The sequence below is a fragment of the Hesperophylax consimilis genome, chromosome 12, assembly GCF_061612785.1.
Source record: "Hesperophylax consimilis isolate HC1 chromosome 12, BYU_Hcon_1.0, whole genome shotgun sequence".
NCBI classification, from domain to species: domain Eukaryota; kingdom Metazoa; phylum Arthropoda; class Insecta; order Trichoptera; family Limnephilidae; genus Hesperophylax; species Hesperophylax consimilis.
This window is the reverse complement of record NC_142847.1, coordinates 33,424,023-33,445,358: the sequence shown is the minus strand read 5'-3', so window position 1 is coordinate 33,445,358 and position 21,336 is coordinate 33,424,023. Positions and strand designations below refer to the sequence as shown.

At 34.3% G+C, this 21,336-nt stretch overlaps 1 protein-coding gene across 1 annotated transcript; it reads right to left on the bottom strand.

The window, feature by feature from the left end:
- Positions 1-2: 2 nt before the first annotated feature.
- Positions 3-13,404, bottom strand: LOC149419524 (cytochrome P450 9e2-like). The gene is made up of 10 exons (XM_089638352.1): positions 12,945-13,404; positions 12,685-12,848; positions 12,445-12,573; positions 12,081-12,289; positions 11,092-11,227; positions 10,559-10,648; positions 3,929-4,150; positions 3,376-3,476; positions 3,127-3,295; positions 3-2,316 (listed from the first exon to the last, which is right to left on the bottom strand). The coding sequence occupies exons 1-10, from the start codon at positions 13,163-13,165 to the stop codon at positions 2,147-2,149; spliced, it is 1,611 nt and encodes a 536-aa protein (XP_089494478.1). The 5' UTR covers positions 13,166-13,404; the 3' UTR covers positions 3-2,146.
- Between the last annotated feature and the right edge of the window lie 7,932 nt (positions 13,405-21,336).

Sequence of the window (21,336 nt, the reverse complement as noted above, 5' to 3'; positions counted from 1 at the left end):
TAATTTAATATTAAGGAGTATCTATTGGTACAAATACAAATTAGGGCTCAAATTTACTTTTTATCGAATAAAAATAAGTCATTTTGATAATTAAATCACTATGACTGGAACCAAAATTAAAAGTACCATAAAATCTTGCCGACTTACTTATAACCTAAAATATTAGTTGCTACACAACTAACTTAAATCCTGAAATTATTTATCACTATGGGCCTAATAAACGTTTTAAATTGTACACAACTGATTCTTGGTTTACAGGATAAATCACAAATCCTTTTGTATTTCTCTGTTACGGAGCTATTTTTATTGGAAACCCGTTTTTACACAAATAATAACAACCATTAATGTATGGGAAATGGTTGTTTACAGTTATATAAAATTTAAAACACGTTCATTAGTTAGGGGATATGTAACTAAATTGTAATTCAAAATGAATAACCACTTTCAGGTAGGTACTTAACTGATTTTATGTGCTCACCGTACTTAAAATATTTTTTAACGTGATTTATTTATTTTTGCAATTTTAAGTATAAGGTGTGTATTTAATATTATACGATCAAATTTTAAATGTTAAGTACAACAACACCTATTTATAAGATTTAAAGATTTACAAAACAAATAATGTTTACATCTATCCAATGATGTTACAATATATCTCGACTAATTATTGTCTCACGAAATTAAGATAAAATGTGACAAATGAGAAACACTCTTTATGTTTCCAATTAATTCTTAATGCAAACATTGCTCAAGAATGAAGAAGATAAAATTTTAAAAATATGTGTACATGAACGAAATAAACGATAGGACCGGGCAGCGCGGCGATTTCATACTTAAAAGTTTCCTATGCCTAAACCGACTAGAGTTACATGCCTGAACTCCTAACTGATTTTGTGGTGCCAAGTGATAAGTGCCATGCCATAATAGAGCAACGACAGTTTGCAAATGGCAGCGGTTCTTGTTGTCGTTTTATTATGTTATTTTACTGCAAGCATATAAATAAACAGAGTGATTAGACTATTTTAAACAGTGAAGTTTACTTAGCGACAGCAGTGACTTCGTAATTTGGCTGTTGCGCATTCAAACCTGTACTTTAGTCGGCCATGCATCTTTTTCTAACGAAGCATAAAATCTTTGGGTGGAAAACAATTGTATTTTTTATGATAATCAATAATAATAAGTAATTTGCTTTTATTTACAAATGACATGATATTCCTTATCTCTACATGGGGGCATTTTGGACCTTTTTTAAGGCAGTTTACTTATAGGTAGCACTAAAGTTTTAGTTTAGTACTAAAACTACAAAATCGAAAGCACTACAATTGGTGTACTTTTTGCTTGCCACTTTGAGATTTCTACAACGCATCTATATATATTGTAACATCATCACATGTACCTATATTTCTTTGATAAATGTACTTAACATATTGTTTCTAAAAAACTTTCTCACTCAGTGGTGCAATACATTGTATTTGATTAAATTATATGTAATCAATGCTTTGCTTATTTTATATACATAATTTTATTGTAAGGAAACAATTGTATAAGATAATTTAAGTACTGCATAATATTTTAAACCATTTTATTCTGAAATAACATATACATATTTACAAGACTGATCTGCAAGATCTGATTTAGAAAAATGTGCCATTTTTTTATAATAAAGCATATCGTTTTTGTATGTTTGTACTTAACTTAAAATCTACTCTAATAAATATATTTTACAAACAAAAAAACTTAAAAGCTTTTTTTTTATATGTATACAACCATAAAAGCCTTACTCCTTGACCACAGAGGCCTTTGATTTCAACCTCTTTTCGCTTTCCGCCAGTTCGTCTTGATTCTGTTAAAAGTGTGAACCTTTTCCAGAATTACGTGGGGTAATTATTATTACTGGATATAATCAATCAACAATTAAAATGTCCCTCTTACGATGGACGACATTTGAAACACAAAAACTCGGAGCTGTATTCAGAGGAAACATTTTAAAATTAAACATGATTTGGTTTTTAATCTCATTATTTTAATGCATTTATAAAAATATTATTACAATATATATTGTTTGCACCGGTAGCTGAAAACATTTATTAAAACGGCTGTCGTATATTGGTATGTATTCCCCTGATAAAGTGGCCATCTTCTATGGCTAGCGTATTCGAGGTCTCATGGTGACCCAGTACCCATCCCGGGACTCCATGAATAGGGTAGTCGAGGAGATACGGAGAGGAATCATTGTCCTGGAGCAAGGTTCAAAGCGGAACTTCCAAATGTAGTGGAACAGCATCACCTTCAGGTTCAGAAGAGCAAACCTGGACCCTGAAATAAGAATCAGATACATAATATTGATTTTTCACCATCAAGTGAATCAAATGCTCGAGTGAGTTCATGTCAAGAATTGGAATAACAGAGCAATTTGTACGAGAGCAATAAATATTGAATTTGTAATTGTAGATACAACACAAGTGTATAATTTAAACTTTTCAAATAACACTGGTAATAACAACAAAAAGGTATGCTGTATTTTTTTACACAGCATTCAGAAACACGTAGTACAAGCGGGAAACTGATGATTCTACATAATATAATTATGGAAATCAAAAAAACATATTTTTTGATACAATATGTATATTTTATTAAACTTTTTTCCTTTTTTTCGGCATTTTAAAAGACATTACAGCTAATATTATATTTATATTTTTTGTAATACCTGCATCAACTGTAAAGCGCCCCTGAGGTGATATCTCACAAAAGCGGCGCTATACAAATTGTCCAATGGATAAATAAATAAATATTAATCCTTAGCAACTGATTTTTTTCAAATTTGACCTTATAAATTCCAACTTTGGACTCTCAATTTACTGGAAAAATCAAAGCTCAAATCAAAAAAGTTACATAAGCCTACCACAAAATCGACTCTAAATTAATGTGATGTAGATTCACCAATTTCCAGCTTGTAATGTGAGTTTCTGGCTGAAGCATTGCTGATTGGCATAAGCTAAGCTAAATCCTGTTGGAAAACAGCAAATTGTGCATTTAAACATGGTCTAAAATGGTTGCACAGTTTGATTGGAAAAAGTGGTCCTAAATTATTGTATGAATTATTTATGATCAAAATGATGTACTAACCTATGCAATTTCTGGGCCCCAAACCGAAAGGCAAGAAGCTCTGGGGTTTGATGTTAGGTATATTGTCTTTGGAGAAGCGTTCTGGGTCAAATGTCTCAGGGTTGTTCCACAGCAAGGGGTCCATGTGGATAGAATGGACAGGAACCCATACTGTCTCACCTTTTTTCACCTCCAAATGAAAAAGATAATTGAATAATAATGATATGCATAATGTAATACATGTGTTTGTGAAATCATTGTGTATCTTACCTCAATATGATCTGAACTTCCGTCTCTCACAGGTCCCAAGTCATAATCTCGCACACACAGCCTATTGTTGAATGGAATTGGTGCCCATTTTCGTAAACATTCTGAAAAAATACATCTATAAAGTTGATTTGTCTGTTTGTGGCAGGCGGGCGGCAAGAATTTGATTTGCATACAAATCTACAATTTTATTCCGAGGTTGATGAAAATTTGCACACTTGACCTACAAAACAAGAAGATCACTGTCTTCATGAAAATTCGAAAAACCACCCCTATCCCCTTTTCCTACCCCCTAACGAAGTATTTTGATGCTACTCGACGAATTTTTGAACATTTGACGTACAAAATAAGACAAAAATTACTGTATACATCTGATTTCGAAAAATTCTGCATAAAGCCCCGACAATGCCGGGGAGATCAGCTAGTTCAATATAAATTTGCCATTCCACCTGCAATTATTGGCATTAATTAGAAGCAGCCATTAGAAAAAGTAAGTTATGCTTTAGTTAAAGATACGGCCATATAAATTTTTTTTAACTAAAGTCCGTTTTCTTACCGGATACAACCATGTCCAAATATTCCATCTCCAGTAAAGTCTTGTATGTAAGTTTTTCATTTGAAGTGGCCATGACTGCAAACACTTCTTCCGCAAGTCTATCCTGGACTTCTGAGCTCACCGCCAACTCGTAGATCAGGAAACTGAACACCGTGGAAGTCGTTTGCTGACCAGCCACGATGAAGACTATGGCTTGAGCGACCAAGTCATCATCGGTCCATTCTAGAATTCATGTACAAATAATGAAACAGAATTATAATATATTGGCAGACCCAAATTTACCCTACGAATGGGAATATAATTCAAATTCGGATGGGCCATTCGTTCGAGCCATTTTTTTGGGGCCTCAATTCACCCAATTAGCATAGATCCCCCTTCTAGATTAATCCAACCCTGGGAAAGGGTAATTTTTTACCAATGTTGTATGTATTTTGATGGAAAAATTATGAAATCGAAGTAATAAATTAGTTGAGCTGCAACAAAAATTATAAGACACTACATATGATGTGTGATGATAGAATATTTAAAATAAGCTTAGTGATAGATTGACAAAAAGTTCTTCCCGCTGGAAGCTCTTCCGGTACGATGAGTTTTTTTTTTCATGGTCTCTATCAAACGGTTACACACTATTGTATTACAGAGAAAAACATCCATCAAAATTCCATTTGTGCACAACGTACTGCCGGAAAACTACCGCAAGTCCTGCTGGCAGTACGTGATTTGTGTGAAAATACTTCCGAATCATTCCAGCAGTACTGTGACCTTGAGTGTACCTGCCGAATCGAAACGTGTTACGGAGGTGCGCACACGCTGCCCTCGTGTATACTCGAGCGCCACCTCGTACCGACTGAAGGTTTATTTCAATTCAATTCAATTTGTTTATTCCTTTAAAAACATTACATTTAAATTTTTCTTCCAGTAAAATAGCTTGCAAAGAATATGAGAAACCGTAAAGAAAAACCTATAGTTGACAATTTATTTAATAATATGTCAAGGTTTACGGTATCAAATGCCTTCGAGAAATCATTATATGAGCAATCTACTTGGTAGCCCTTATCTAAAGATTTGGAAATATAATCTGTGAGTACCAGTAGGTTTTTTTTTTTTTTTTTTTTTTATTTAAAGAAAGGAAGACAAAAAAAATACATATTACAGTAAATAATAAAGTAAAAATACAGAAAAAAATAGAAAAGTTCCAATAAACTACTTTTCAGTAGTTTGTCGGTGGCAACTTTTCACATAAAAAATATTTAAAAAAGATAAAAACGTATTTTACTTAATGACAACAGTGATAACAATAAAAATAACAATTTGTTTTAAAAATATAAAAACATATACACAACAGTGATAGTATCTACCTATAGTTTGTATTAGACTCTAATACAAACTATTTCTTTCAGCGAGCCAATTTTTCAACATAATATTTGTTTTTACATTTGTACATTTTTTTATTTCAGCAGGTAACATATTTAAGCACCTAGGTATCATGTAGTCCAGTGTTCTTTGTCCATATTTGTTTAAATGCTTAGGTACAATTAGTCCTTCATTTAACGTAAAACGAGTATTGTAAGTCCAGTAAGGTCCAGTCTATTTATGTATATAGGGCTATTCATATGCTGAAATATAATTTTATACCACAGAATTGATCTTACTGAGAAAATTTTAAGATTCTGATAAAGGTATGGAACATTATGCCTTTGTTCCTATAAACTTTTATGAGCTAATAATTTAACTAGTGAATTTTGAACTGATTGAAGATGGTTTATATTTGTTTTATCTGTTGATCGACCTTTTCTAAACCCATGCTGTTCCGATATTAAGAAAGGCTCTACTTGAAACAGCACATGTTTATGAATTATTGATTCGAATAACTTAGCCGGGGCGGAAAGTATTGCCACTGGCCTGAAATTTTCGACGGATGTCTTTGATCCACTTTTGAAAATGGGACAAATTTTTGAGACTTTCCAGGAATCAGGAAATATACCAGTATCTAAAGATAGGTTGAATATAAAACTTAGTGGCATTTTTAAAAATTCAACACATCCTTTTTAAAAAAATACTGGAAGAAAGTCTGGCCCAAGTGAATGTGTATGTTTCATGTTATTAATTGAAGATTTAACATCTGATTCGTCTATATGACTTATATCAATGTTTTGGGTACACTGATTGGAAATAAGTTGCAAATGCATTGGCTACATCCGCTCCTCTAACTTCCCGATCACCATGCATCATGATGTCTGTTATACCACCATCCTTGCGCAGTGATTTTACGTAGTCCCAAAATGCCTTGGGATCATGCTTGATATCACTCTCTATTGAGTCGACATACGTTCGGAATGCTATATGAACATTTCTTCTAACAACTGCTCTGAGATTACTGAACATTTCATACTCATTTTGGTCACCAGTAGCTTTCCATTTTTTATGGTGAGCATGTTTTTTCTCAATGCTCCTGATGGTATCTCTAGTGAACCACTTCGGATACCTACGTCCACCTCTGTTGGGAGGTTTCCTAGGGAAGCAAGCGTCAAATACATTATATATACATGAATAAAAATGGTGTAGCGCCTCATTAACGGTATCGAATTTAGAAAGTTCATGCCAATCCAATTGGCTCATCATCTGATAAAGTTTGACAAAATCACCCCTACCAAAAATCCATCCCCGCAAAGTGCCGTCTGTAGTTTTAGGTAATTTGGTAGTCTTCGGAGGCTTTTTACAAGAATACCGGAACTCTAATGCGGGGTGATATTTGTCCTCATATACGAGGGGAGAATCGCTATGCATGACATTTAATTCAATGTTACACAAAACGAGATCCAACATCCTCAACTCAGAATTGGGAATACCATTATTCTGGGTGAGCCCAAACACTTCGCATAAAAAATTGAGGTCATTTTCAACATCCTTGCCGCTACGCGCTGAATGGATGTTGAAATCTCCCAAAACAATAATATTCCTTCCTCCGAGAAGATCCACGTTTTCGTGAAACTTATCGAAGAATAGTTGGTATGTTTCTAGAGTTGATGCCGGTGGAAAATATATTACACATATAAAAGTAACAAACAAATCGATTGTAATTTTTATCCACAAGTCTTCGATGTCAGCTTCCAGATCAGGCATGTGTTCGGCCTTAAACTTAGTTTTGACAGCCAAAAGGCAGCCTCCGCCTTGTCTGTGGCCACTACCACTATCTCTGTCTTTTCTGAACACTTGAAAACTGTCATCGAATAACTCCTGGTTGCACACACTGGAGTTCAGCCAAGTCTCAGTGAGCCCTATTACATCGTAATTGTTTACCGAAACGTTAGAATAAAATAGAGAACATTTAGTTTTCAGTCCCCTAACATTTTGGTAAAAGAAATGAAAACTATTGTACTGTCAACTAGGTTTAATATTTGGTAGCCGTGGTGTAATTACCTTATTGACCCATTCTTTTAAGAACGAATGCTTAGGCCAATGCTTAGATTGCAGTAATTCTGCCACCGCTGACCCGGGTACACCGATTTTAAATGATGCATATTCTCCCCTCGTTTTGATTTTTGTTATCTTAAATGAGGAGATACTGACAGATTTACTTATTGTTTTGAGGTGCAATGTTAAGTCATCTACTGTAGTCTCTGGATGCAAGGGGTAAAGATGGAAGTATTTCACTTCCTCCTGGTCCTTTTGACTACCTCGTACGGTGATGGGACGCCGTTTACGATTACGATTAATCAAAGTCCAAGGTTGACTTCCTGGAGTTTGACGTAAGGGCGGTGCATCGGCTTTAGCTCCATCGGGCGGGGGCGGTGCATCCACATCAGTTCCGCCGGCCGGGGGCAGCGCATCACTATCAGATGGCGTGAAGGTAGGCGCTGTGGAGGTAGACGCAACGGGTGTCACATCAGGAGTACTTCGGGATGAAGCATAAGCGGAAGAAGATTGTCCCTTGTCTGAAGCTTTACTCGTTTTTATCGATCTAGGCAACTGTTTTCTATGCAGTACGATAAAGAATGAAATGCTCGTTATTTTCGTTCCAATTTGAACCTTAAGCTACATGAAGCCGGGCAATCTAGCATTAGGAACAAGAACATGAAGTTTTTTTATTATTTTGATAAAGAAAGATTAGCTATAAAAGGTTTATAGTACGCAACAAAAGTACTTGAATGAATAAAGGTATATTCACATCTACCGGCACGTAACGTGCCAGACACGGCTCAATTAGTTTCATACATTATCTATGAACACATTCACATCATAGAGTAGCGTTTCCGTACAGACATGGACCGGCACCGGCCAGCAACAGCGGACAAACTCGGCTAAAATATTCTGTATGTCTGCTGTATCTTAAATTCGACTATATTATGCTAAATGGTGAAATATTTTAATTATTAATTAATTATTGGAACTATACGTACATACCTCCTAAAATGCTAGGTATTATTCCTACTGAACAACTACCGCCAGGGTTGACACCACAACCTGCTTTGTATTCCACATGGCACAACGGATGTGCTGGCCAAGCATAGTTTGACAGGGAGGTGCTGCTAAATGACTTTAGGTCTCTTGACATTTTCAACATTGGTCTTGAAGGTTTCAAGTCATATTAGGCAAGAACTGTAACACATTTTACATTAACACATATATCATCTTTGGGGATGCTGTGTGGAAGGTCTTTTTGTGGTCTTTTTAATGTCAACTATGAATGAGTGAACCTGAGTCTTGAAGATATCCAAATTGTAAGAGGGAGGAAAAACAGAGGCCGGCAAATTATTCCACAGCCGAGCTGTTGAACTCAAGAACGAGTCGTAGAAACGACCCATTCTCATGTGACAAATGTCAACTGTAGGCAAATGTTGGGCGTGCGTTTGAAATGTTTCCCGATTGTGCACCGGTTCTGAATGAATCAATGACGCTAGTTCCTTGGAGCATCTTCCATTGAAATACCGGTAGAACAAGGACATCATTCCCACCTTTCGCCTGTGCTCCAAATATTCCAATCCGTTTGTCAAGATAGGGGAATCCATCAAACGGACCGCCTGTTTCTGTACAGTCGAAGGTTTTTTAAATTTAACCGTGGGGCGCACTTGCAATTTGTACAGGGTTAGCAATTGTGTACTATTAAAGTATCTGTGGGTACAGTACGCCCAGCTTCTGACAGACTAACTTAACTCTGGCATCTAGTATATCAATGGAAGGCATGTTGCGAAGATTGCTTCAGTTGAAGGAGTCTATATCTGTACCTCAGAAGTCAAAGGTCAGTTGTCCAGTTTTTTGTGAAAATGAGTTATGTATGAGACCTTTTTAGTTTTTGCAGAGGTATAAGGATGGTTGTCCTACGACAATATGAAACTAAGTTAGGTCAACATAAAAGGTCTGGTATCCCCACAATCTCGAAAGAAAATTTTTACTATTTCCTCTCTCCTGAACAACAACCGACCTTTGACTTCTGAGGTACAGATATTGTCATTTCAATCTCTTTTAGACGTAATCAGATGTGATTGAGTGTTTGAAACAATAAATTCGACGAGGTTATTCTTACCCCGAGATGAAACCTTCACTTTGCATTTTGTTGTTATCGCGTTAAGGCCCTGGACAGAGTCATTCGAGAACAATTTGAAATCGCGGGGTGAAGGGGAAGGGGGAAAATGTTTTGAAAATGCTTTTAGCATCTTAATTTTATGTTGGCGTATCCCATAGTCTAGCACAAAAAATTATGAGCCGTCATGTGCATTAACAATATAAAATAGATATTAATTCAAATAGTTCATTTTATACTACTTCGCATGAAAATCATTTCAAAAATGTGTCATACAAGGCAATTTCCTCTCACCCTAGATTTGGCTTCAATGTCGTTCATACTAAATCACATTCTCAGACACACATTCTCTGCACACATGTATAAAACAACAATTCTTATTGTGAAAAGTTATTCTTGGTTTTTTCTTTGAATTTGCTAATTTGCTTTGCCCTTGTGTTAATTCTGTTGATAAAAATTAAACAGATTAGTGATAAATTATTGTCTCAATTCTACATTTGAAATGTGTTAGTGTAACCGCTCCGCGAGTCACAGCGTCAAATTAATTTAACGTCTGAATAATTCAGCGATACAGACACACGCGAAACCGTGATAATTCATTTAACAGCCGGGAGGAGAGTTGGTTGGCGAATGAAAGCATCCGATGCAAGTGAGATATTAGACAGTAGGTTCTATTTGATAAACAGATTAGCCGAGCCTACACGTTTTAGCTGGCGCGCTGTCCTTTGTCGGGAGCGGGGCCCACTGCACCGGAATAGCTAGCACGATGCACACATTGCACACTACACATACTGCACTGTGTGAGAGTTTGCTTTGATCTGAATACGTTCAATTAACCGAGATATCTTTCATTAGCTGCCAACCTATCATTTTAATGAAATTTAATCAACGCGTCCACAATTCAAGAGCTTTTTATCGATTTTGCATGTCGTACCTTATTTATCGCGTGTAAAGCAAAAGTCCAGGGATTTTTGGGTTCATGGTGCTGTGTCTGTGCTGTGCCGGTAGATGTGAATGTTCGCGTCTGTGGCGTGTCTGATAGACTACGTGTTTGTGCCGATATCAATGGACCTTAATGGTAAACAAGTAATGAATTATTGTTTCCTCACCTGGTTTCTTTTCCTTTGTTTTTGAAGTCAATTCATTTAGTGAATCAAAATGCGAAGGTGCTTCTTCCTCAAGCTCATGTTCCAGGCTACCTTCAAACAAATACTACATCAGTATCTTTATTTCAAAATGCCATTTTTTTATTTTATGTGAAACTGCACAAGAGTCCCACCAACTCCCAACCGTCTGGAGCCAGTGAGACTATAGCATCCCTGATTGGGGTATGTTGTGAGGCTGAAAGTAATGGGGAAGAGGAAGGTAGGGAAATACCTGGCTATTCAGATCTGGTCACCAAACACGGCCAAAGTCAAGCAACGTTTCAATTCTGAATTGTGGTCTTACACCAGGGCGATACTGAGAGTATCTTCCACTCTGGAACATGCCGCAAATATATCATATATTATGTGAAATAAAACAATATAATCAAATAAAATTTACTTGCGCACACCGGATTCGAACCGGCCACCTCTATATTATGGAGGCCGTAATATACATAATAATAAAATGGTACACAAAAAAGGAAATATTATGCTACCTTTTTTTGCTTCCAATAAAAGATGCAACATATCTGGCCTGTGTATACCAAACTCCTCTCTTTCCCGAAGTGTATTGAGGAGCAATTTCCTGAAGTAAGCAACAGTACTCTCCGGCATCAGTCTTATTTTCAGAAGCTGAAAGGTGTAATTTATTTCGTCAATTGACCCAATTTAAAATATTAATATTTTGTTTATATAATATGGTGGGTTTAGTGCCGGTCCTGCGCAGGCACAATTTGAGCAATCAGCTCCGACTTGCTAAGGCGTCAAGGAGCCAAGGGGTTGAAATTTCTTTCTTTGGATACATAAATCATTCTTTCGTATTTAGGCATATTTTCCAGGGCGCAAAAAGATAATAATCGAATACAATATCTACGTGATATCTATTTGAATATCACTGGGCAGGTTGTATCCTCCACACAATTTTCAGACCGTTCGTTCCTTTCCCCTGAAATATTATTTTGTGACTATGAAAAAAAAATATATATATACTAGTGACTAATTATAGACCGTCAAAAGCTTTTTTGGACTTTATAGGGCATTTTTTTTTATGCTTTCATAAATATTTATCAAATAAAATTACGCACGCCGGGAGACTGATACACCCGAGTGCTATCTTGCTACAATTTCTTCTTCTCCAGTTGTATTGAAAAAAATACAAAGTATTCTGTAATCCAAAACAGTAATAATTTGGTACAATAATTGATTGCATAAGTTTCTGAATCCGGCCTCTTTAGATGGCCCTTTCGAGAAAACCAAGTGCACAAAAAAAACTAATGTAATCCGTACTTAGTCTTCCTCGGAACTCCTCCTTAATTTTAGAAATTTCTTCTCAAACAGAGAGTCTTTGAAACACCTAACGCAGCTCTCTTGAGGTTTTTACTAGCGCGAGGAGCCGTTTGGCTCAGGCCCTGCCCTGAGTGGGTTAAGTATTAATTGAACACAACCACACTGAAATAGATTTAATAAGTTTTGTTTAGGTACCTACCTTCATCAATTTTGGAAAAACTCTGAAGCCGGTGAATTTCAACATGAGTCCAATATTGATTGAGGTCAGTTTCATAGATTCTGTTATGAACTTGTTGCCGGGGTCTTTTAGCGAATCCACATCGAAACCAAAGGCTGTGGAAGCAATCACATCTGTTGTAAAGCGACTAGCCAAGTCCTTGATATCAATTTCAAAATTCTTCGGCGAGTCTATAAAATAATAATAATTTTAATACAAAATAATTATTATTAAATTCTGAGGACACTGGATGAATAATATAACATCGCAAGTACCTAAAAATGTTTTAGATAATATTTAATTTAGTAATTAATTATTAAATTATTAGTAATTACATAATTTTAACCTTCTACTTTCTTTGCATGGTATGAGATGCCTCTGGCAGCACAATCCGTCATAAAATTGAACATATTCTTCATCTTGAAGCTGGTGAAGGCGGGACTTATAGCTGATCTCATTTGGCGCCATTTTAAACCTGAAAACGAAACCAGACTGATTGCAAATATTTGAAAATTAAGTATAATGTTCGCATGACTTCAAATTTTATTTTTGTAAACCAATTATGTACATAGTTTCTATCCCTCACCTTTCAGTGTTAGCAGAATCCTTCCAAATACAGGGTCGTTGTCTTCGTCGATCTGAAGTGGAATATCTTGGAAATGGTTGAAGTCTTTAATCATCACCTTCTTTATGAGTTCAGGGTCCTTCAGCACTATGGTGGGGTTCATAAATTCAAAAAAGGCCACATATCTGAAACAAAGTTATCGATGACGTATAGAATACACGAGGTAGAGCTATGTAAAGTTCCTACTTTATAAAGCCTTTATATATAATGTTATTACATACTTTTCATATGGAAATGAATCGTAGATCTTTTTTATAGTCGTCGATAAATGTTCCCTTCCAGTAACTGTCCAAAATAAGTTTCCAAACACAATAGATGGTTCCAGGTGCTTGATTCCAGTTCGTTCCAAAGCCTTATGCTTTATTTTGGACATATAGTATAAAAACACAAATATACTAAAGAAAAATAGTATTGTCATTTCGTATGTTATGAAATCCAACATTTTTGGGGCTGTCAAAACTTTCTTTGAGGTTAGGATGCTTGTTTCGGTATTTTACGAGCGATAACAGTTTAATAATAAGTACCTAATGTTGATAATATATTTTTTAATTAAATCCTTAAGAAGTTATAACCACGAAAAGCAAGAGATAAGATTATAACTAGAATCGTATTTATGGGATTCTATCAATCGACCGGCCCGATCAAACGTAAACATAAACAAAACAATGTTATTTTATTAGGCTACCTAGTGCTTGCGTAAGTGCGGAGTAAATACCTGCTGTGTAGGTACCTATCGTCAAAATCAATAATAAATTGATATTTTACATAATTATTACTATTGCCTATAGGTGGGGCACCTTTTTGCCGTCTGGTCTGTGGAAATTTGGATGTTTGTAGTATCTCCCGTGAGTCCCACATGAGTCCCACTTTGATTTTAGAGGTGGGGGGGGGGTGTCGGAATCCTCTGTATATCATTAAAACCTCATTTTACCAAGTACCGATATTATTTTTATTCACACCTGACAAGAATTCTTGTGTCATAGTAAAAGTGTCATATTCACAAACGAGTCTACTATTAGAAAATTATAACTACACTCGGAAGGCAATAATAGTTTTCTTTTTGTTGCGTCTACATATTATGAGTCCGCAAATCGAATTTTAAGTTCAAAACACAATTATACATAAGAGTCCTCGAGGTTAAATAATCATTACCCGCGGAGCAAGCAAATGGTTTTCCTCCAAATTTTGCAGCATATGGATTGAAATTAGAATGTAAACTCCACTCGGAACGTAAGAACGGTTTCATTCGAAATGAGTCATCAGATTAATCCACAGCTGGAATTATATCGTCGCATTCTGAACACAAAACAAGTGAGTTAATCCTTCTGCGCGTCGCCAACTTTTATCAAATCTACACCCGGAACACGAAAATGGTTTCCTACGATTTTTGCAGCACATAGTCTGCAACTAGAATCTTGCATATAGATAGGTTTCATTCGAAATTCGTTTGCAGATGAATCCACAGCTGCAATTTTATCTGTAAGCGAGTCCCCAGTTTAATTAGCATTACACTTTTACTCATAATATGCAGATGGTTTCCTCTGAATTTAATGTAAAATAATAAGAAATTAAAAAGGGATGCTGTATCGCCTATTTATTTATTTCTAAACTGTTTTTTTAATAACCTAGGTGCATACATAAGTTCGTGTCAGATATGTTATACCTTTCTGCCTTTCTCTAGGTTTTGTAATGATGTCTTAAACACCGTGAAAGAAAGCTGTTCTGGCGTTCTGAAAACAACTTTTTATAATTGTTTTTGTGGTCAGCAGGCCGCACCAAAAGTGCTTGCGGGCCTCTCCAAAAGTGCTTGCGGGCCGCACCAAAAGTGCTCGTGGGCCGCAGTTGGGACTATAATCAGTCTCAAAACTCCCCTGAAACCGTAAAATCGTAGATATACCTCTCATCACTATAATAGTATATATTTATGAAGCGACTAGAATCGGTGTTATCTGGTTTTCTTTAGTCGGGTCACACATTATATTATTTATGTCACCAATCTGGTACAATATAAATTATCATAATAATTACAATACTTGCCGGGTAGTGAGGTCGCGTTATTTATTTCCAAGTAAATAATATGACTATTAACAATAACTAAGAATATCCTTGAACAAAAACAATGCCTCTTGTTTATTTGAGATTAAATTTTACATAATATTATGCAAAGACCATTTTACTTTAGAAGAATATGTTTAATATTGGTACTTTATCCATAAAATTATAATAATGTAGTATTTCATCAATATTTTTTTTTGTAAAATCAATATTTTTCGTAGACTATAGCAACCTATAGTTTTGTGTGCAAGTAAAAATAAAATAGTTAGCAACTGTTTTGTTCTGATGTTTTTTTTCGAGTGCCCTATTACATGGTCTTTTTGGCATCTTCTTCAATTCCCTAAAACTAAATAAAATATTGATTTTGTTTAATTTATTATAATCAGCTTTTCACATTTTATTTCTGATGAAATGTTTTCTATAACTATTCCTCAATAACTAGTTTATTTGTCATCACATTTATCTACTCAATAATAATATACAAGTCCATTAGTGCAAAACCATCGAAAAAACTTTTAATGCTATCTTCTGCACAGTAAAATTGAACCCGCAGGTCATCGGTCAATGCAAACACAATACTGGACAAGAGTAGTATGACTTGAAAGGAGTTCGTACCTGGCTTAGAATAATAACTACTATAAGCTTTATTATGAGAATTAACAGGATATTTTAGCTTATGGATTTTTATTAAAGAATTTCAAGAAAACACAATATTGTTATGTTATAGCGGATTCAGACGTTTCAATTTTAGTTGATCAACTTTTATTGAACGATAAGATCTCTAACTAAAAACTTGATTAACTTTGTATAAAGAAGGGTCAGACATAATATATTTCGATATGCTTTCGAGTGTTGAACCGATCAACTAAAATTGAAACGTCCGAATGTGCCACTAACTTTAATAATACCTAACGCACTTATGTACCGTGATATCTTTAGAACTCATCTTTTCTGATAAGGTATACATACAACAATGATGATCTAAAATGTTATATTTTTAAATATTTATGTATCTATATTCCTCATATTACAATAAAAATATATATATATCACAAGCTTTTCGGCCGGCCGCAAATATCAACATTTTGACAGCTTATATCTTCTGTAGATACTATTCGGTATTTACCAAAAGTTCAATTGTCAGCATGCTCGAATTAATACGATTCATTTGTTTTTTTTTTTAAATCGTTGTAGGGTACCACTTCATTGACTTCTTATTTGCATTGAGAAGTGAGAGGCGATCTCTCCAAGCGTCTTTTATAGAAGTTAGTTACTTACCTAGATTAATGTTGTGCTATCAAAAATAGTTCTTAATTATCCACTTTTGTTTCGAAGTAGCTACCTATTGGTGTAGGTATTTTTAATGTAAATAATACTGTCCTAGTATACTGCATTAGCGCAACCTTCACCTAAGAACTTTGTGGGTGGGTACTGGGTACTACTGAAATACACCGCCAGCAATTACATCACTATAAACCTGACACTTCACGCGAGTGGTTTATTTATGGGTATACCCAGTATACCCATGCATCTAACCTTAAATAGTAGGGCAATAATATAACTTGATATTAATTTCTCGGTAAAGAACATAATGAATCAAATAGAGTCTACATACAAACTAAACAATTAATTAGTTATTACTTTTCGTTTGGTGTACTCGAAAATTCATTCAAGGTACAAGAAACATCATTACTTTCGAGTAATGATGTTTCTTGTTCGTTTTAGTTATTTACATCGAGGAGAGGATACCAACCTCTAACAGGGTCACACGGAAAGAATCGAGTGATATATCAAGTTACTAGTTAATTTTTTGTACCCAATAAATAATAATTATTAACCACCTCGACAATATACAGCACACATTCCAATGAGTTATATAGTAGGTACATATTACCTATGCAGTTCGTGGTGTCAATGAATCGTCGCACAAATGTAATTATGTTTTATCCGTGGTCTATTGGAGATAATATTTTGTTAACATAATAACATCTCCATAATGATAAATTAATGACCTCGTGTATATCATTTTATCTATAAAAATCGTATATTTCATACATTTTTAGGTGGGTAGGGGCATTTATTTTTTCTCGGAAGATTTATTCAATTTATACAGGGTGTATCGGCACTAACCCGACAAACTTTAACCAGCCATTCCTTAGCACATTTGGAGTAAAAAATGTTATGGGCACTTTGCTGTCCAGTAGCATTTTTTTTCAATTAAAAACAAAAAAATTAAAAATTTCCACACTCCATCACTGTGATTGGCATTGCTTTTCGTGTTCAACAGCTGTTATAAGCAAGTATCTCGAAAAGCGTCTTCGCTCTTTCGCACACACTAAATAATAATAGTTAAAAATGAGACGAATGGTGCCGTGCCATTTCGTTGTGATTGTAAAAGCGCGCCAATATAGGTACACACGTACATTATTCAACGGAATTCGAATAAAATATTACCAGATGGATTTTCAAACTTTGACAAAGGATAAAACAGAGGTGACATGTGGTGAAAATATGAATAATAATTTTTTATTAAAAAAAAAGTTACCGGACAGCAAAGTGCACATAAGATTTTTTACTCCAAATATGCTAAGGAATAGCTGGTTAAAGTTTGTCGGGTACGTGCCGATACACCCTGTATATGCTTTTCAGAATAATAATAATTTGTTTTCCTTTTGGATTTGCATAAAAACCTTGGCTTGTAAACATAAGTTTATCTTAAAAAAATAAGAAGAAAAAGATGTTTATAACTGGCGCCAAAACTACGAATCAGTTATTTTTTATCATAAATGTTACTTTATTTATTAAATTAGTGGCAGATACGTCGTCTCGGTCAGGGCCGGACTTCCGCCTAGGCCCGAGAGGCCCCGGCCTAGGGCCCTAGCCTTGGGGTGGAGGGACACACGGAACATTTTTTTGTTTCATTTTTTTAAATCCACACAGGAAGCCCCGACGGGAAATTAGTTCCTTAAGGCATACGATGTCATCTTTGGGGATGTTATGTATGAGGTATGGATTAATACGTGAACAGTAGCGATTTTTTACAACGAGTGTTAGTACAGTGAACTCCCAAAGAAAAACTACGGCGAAAAAGCACTTGGATTATAATATTATTACAGTTTGAACAGTAACCGGTTACTTCCAAAAGTGACGGGTTCTTAAAAAAATGAATTGATAGGTTTCCTTGTAAAATTTTAGTTAAATACGAATGAATTATCACGTAGTTGTAACACGTGTTCATAAAAATCACTGTATATTATCAAGGCAATTCCAGGCGCATGAACACGTGTTCCGATATTTGGTTTTACTAAAATTTTATCAGGAAACGGCCTGCAATTCCGTTTTTAACCGGATTACCAATAGTTTGAAGAGATTTTTAATAAATTAGCAATAATCACTTTTCTCCAACTGGAAATAGTCCAAAGAAAACACAATAAAATATATATTTTTTTAAATCATCAATGAACTCGTGACATATTCAACAAATTTAAAGTTTTACAATCACCAGACCGAAAACCACGGTACAAATAATAATCCCTAAACTCTATACTACAACGGTACAACACCATTACACATACACAGCGATTGAATATTTTAACAAACTTCCTGAAGAAGTACAATTTAAAAAAAAAAATAAACTTAAAATACACTTTACCTCAAACTAATTTGGTTGTGTGGTACAATATTATATGCATTTGAAAAAAAATCAGTATTTAAAATGTACGTTTGTATATATTTTTTAATCATAATTAGCGTATATCTGTTATGTACATTTATATTTATTTATTAATTTTCAAGTTCTGTGAAAGATTTTTCAAGTTCTGTTATTATATCAGTTTTGTCATGCAACTAACCTATAATGAAATAATAATAGAATTTGAATAGGACTTTCATAGAACCCGAAAATGAACGTTGAAATTTGATGAATTGTTCAAATTCTTCAAAACAACCCGTCCTTAGATTTTTATTTATACTTATAGATTTCGGTAACTTGTCATCGTTCCCGAGCATGACTGCAGACCGCAAACGAACAAAAAACAGTTCACAACGACTAAGTAATACTTAAAATTTCGATGTGAACTGTTGTTCGTACGTTAGCGATCTGCAGTCGTGCTCGGGAACGATAACAAATTATCAACATTATCGATAAATCCTTTGTCAGAAGCTCGGTGGAATATAATATTACATACTCGATTATTTTGATGAACGGATAACTCATCAAAATGACAGTTCAACACACATATAAAAAGTGATAAAAAGTCACGAAAGTGATGAAACAAAAACTAGGATAAATAGGTTACCTACGTAAGGTTTAAAGGTTTTCCATATCACTTTTTAAAGGTGTGTTGAATTTTAATTGTTTGGAGTTGTCATGGAACCGTTCATTTTATTAGAATCAATAGACTGAGATAAATTATGCATAGCAATTATTTGCCACTTTCTAGCAAATAACATTTTCTGTGCTGTTAACACTGATAGAGAAGTTCACATTCCGATTATCAGATTTAGTACCTAACTCTACATTTTTAGTCTACAAGCAACGCAATAAATAGAAATTTCCTCTGAATGCATCAATTTACTATTACCATTTACGTTATTAATTCTATTTGTGGAAAAACTGTATTATCACATGTATATAACAATTTTCTAGAACAAGTGTTTGCAGAAACCAACGAGAATGGAAGGCCAGACCAAATAATATTTACTGCAATGTCAACAATAATAAATATTCATTAGGTATTCATATTCATTTACCTTGTAAACATTGACGTAGATTTCCTAGCGGTATATTTACAAAATAATAATAATGAGTTTCGAAACGCTGGAAAAATAACGCATTCGATAATTTGTTATTAGTTGTAAATTACAATAGACACAACTTTAACTTACCCACTCTAAATAGCATTATTAGGAATATAGCAATATTCTATGTGGTTTTCGTCAAAGTATTGTTCTAAAATAACCAAGGATTTATTTTAAACCGCAGATTTTTTAGTAGGTTTCCATAAAATGTAATTAAATACAAAACTGAATTGCATTATTTATTTTTTTATAAATTCACGGCTGGGCACCGGCCCCGGCTGGGCTTTTTCACGTTATTTTCTTATTTTTTTTTACAAAGAACATCTAAATAAACACAACAAAATCAAAAAAAAAAACAAAATCAAAAATAATGTCAAAACGAAATAAAGTGGAAACTAGACACTCCACAATGCAAGATGGAAAAATATATAATTCTAGGAAAAATTACATTCTTATGATTTTCAGCATTTTCATATAAAGCAGTAAGCAAGCATTCGTGATAATACGGACATGTGTCTAGTGTGGTAGTCGAAAAGCATGTAAAAACTGTATACAAATATATTTTACAAATAAAGGAAAGAAAAAAATTATTATCTATCTATAAAACGATATTTATACTAAGTACTATACAGGGAACACCCAGAAAAACCTTTTTTTTGGTTTGAGCACTCGATCACCGATTTTTTTAAACTTTTCCTTTATTTTTCGGCAACTAAAAAAAACTTTGAAATCATTTTAAAAGCTACTAAAAAAACAGCTAATTAACTAACAAACCAGCGACAAATTAAAAAAATAAATCCAACCTAGGACTCGATTTACTCTAAAACGAAAGCTCAAATCAAAAAAGTTGCATCACAAAATATACTCCAAATACGATGTAGATTCACCAGATTCCTGCTTGCAGTACGAATTTCCGGACACCGTGTACATTAATTGCATCTCAAAACTTTTAATGTCTTGTTTTTTTTTTTAAATAATACCTCGACTTCGTAAAGGTTTTCATGATTTCAAAATCAACCGAATTATGTTTCGTGCCTCTGGTGCATCACTTTTAATTGGTTTCCTCGTTTCAATCATTTGATTTCATAAAAACAAAAACATTGAAGTTTGAAGAACCCAACTGAAAATATGTTGACAGCTAAATTTCAACAAACATGTCGTATATATTTCCTCTTCTGATTGCATGCAAAGTTATCCGTGTCAAGCGGTAGGTACCTAAATACAGTACCAACCTACCCAACCTTAGATATAGTGAAAAGTCTACGAAGGTATATATATGAAGAAAATCAGCAACCCGCAAAATCATTTGTCGATAGCTCATGCAGAGAGCATAGTTCACTCAATAATATCGAATGTGCGATTAACTAGTTTATTTTATATTAGTCATACCGTACTTTTAACATATTGAAACAAGTTCAAATTATTGCTATATTAATTAATTATTAATTTGTTAAAGTTAAATAACATTTTATCGCCTGGTTATTGGACTTTCGAGTGATTATTAGCGATAGTATTTACTTATTGCGAAGTGAAAAAAAACTGTACTTTGGATTTTCTCTTTGGTGAGCTTTTAAAAATTATCTTTTGTTGCTATTTTATTAACCAATTCTTTATTGGTTTATTATTATTTGTTATTTATTTGGTTTTACGCCCAGCCTTGCTTTTACATGGATTTCAAAAACAGAATATCTAGTGAGCTATCGAAAATTATTTAAAAAAAATTAAAACGTGATATAACAGTAAACTAATTCTGAATAC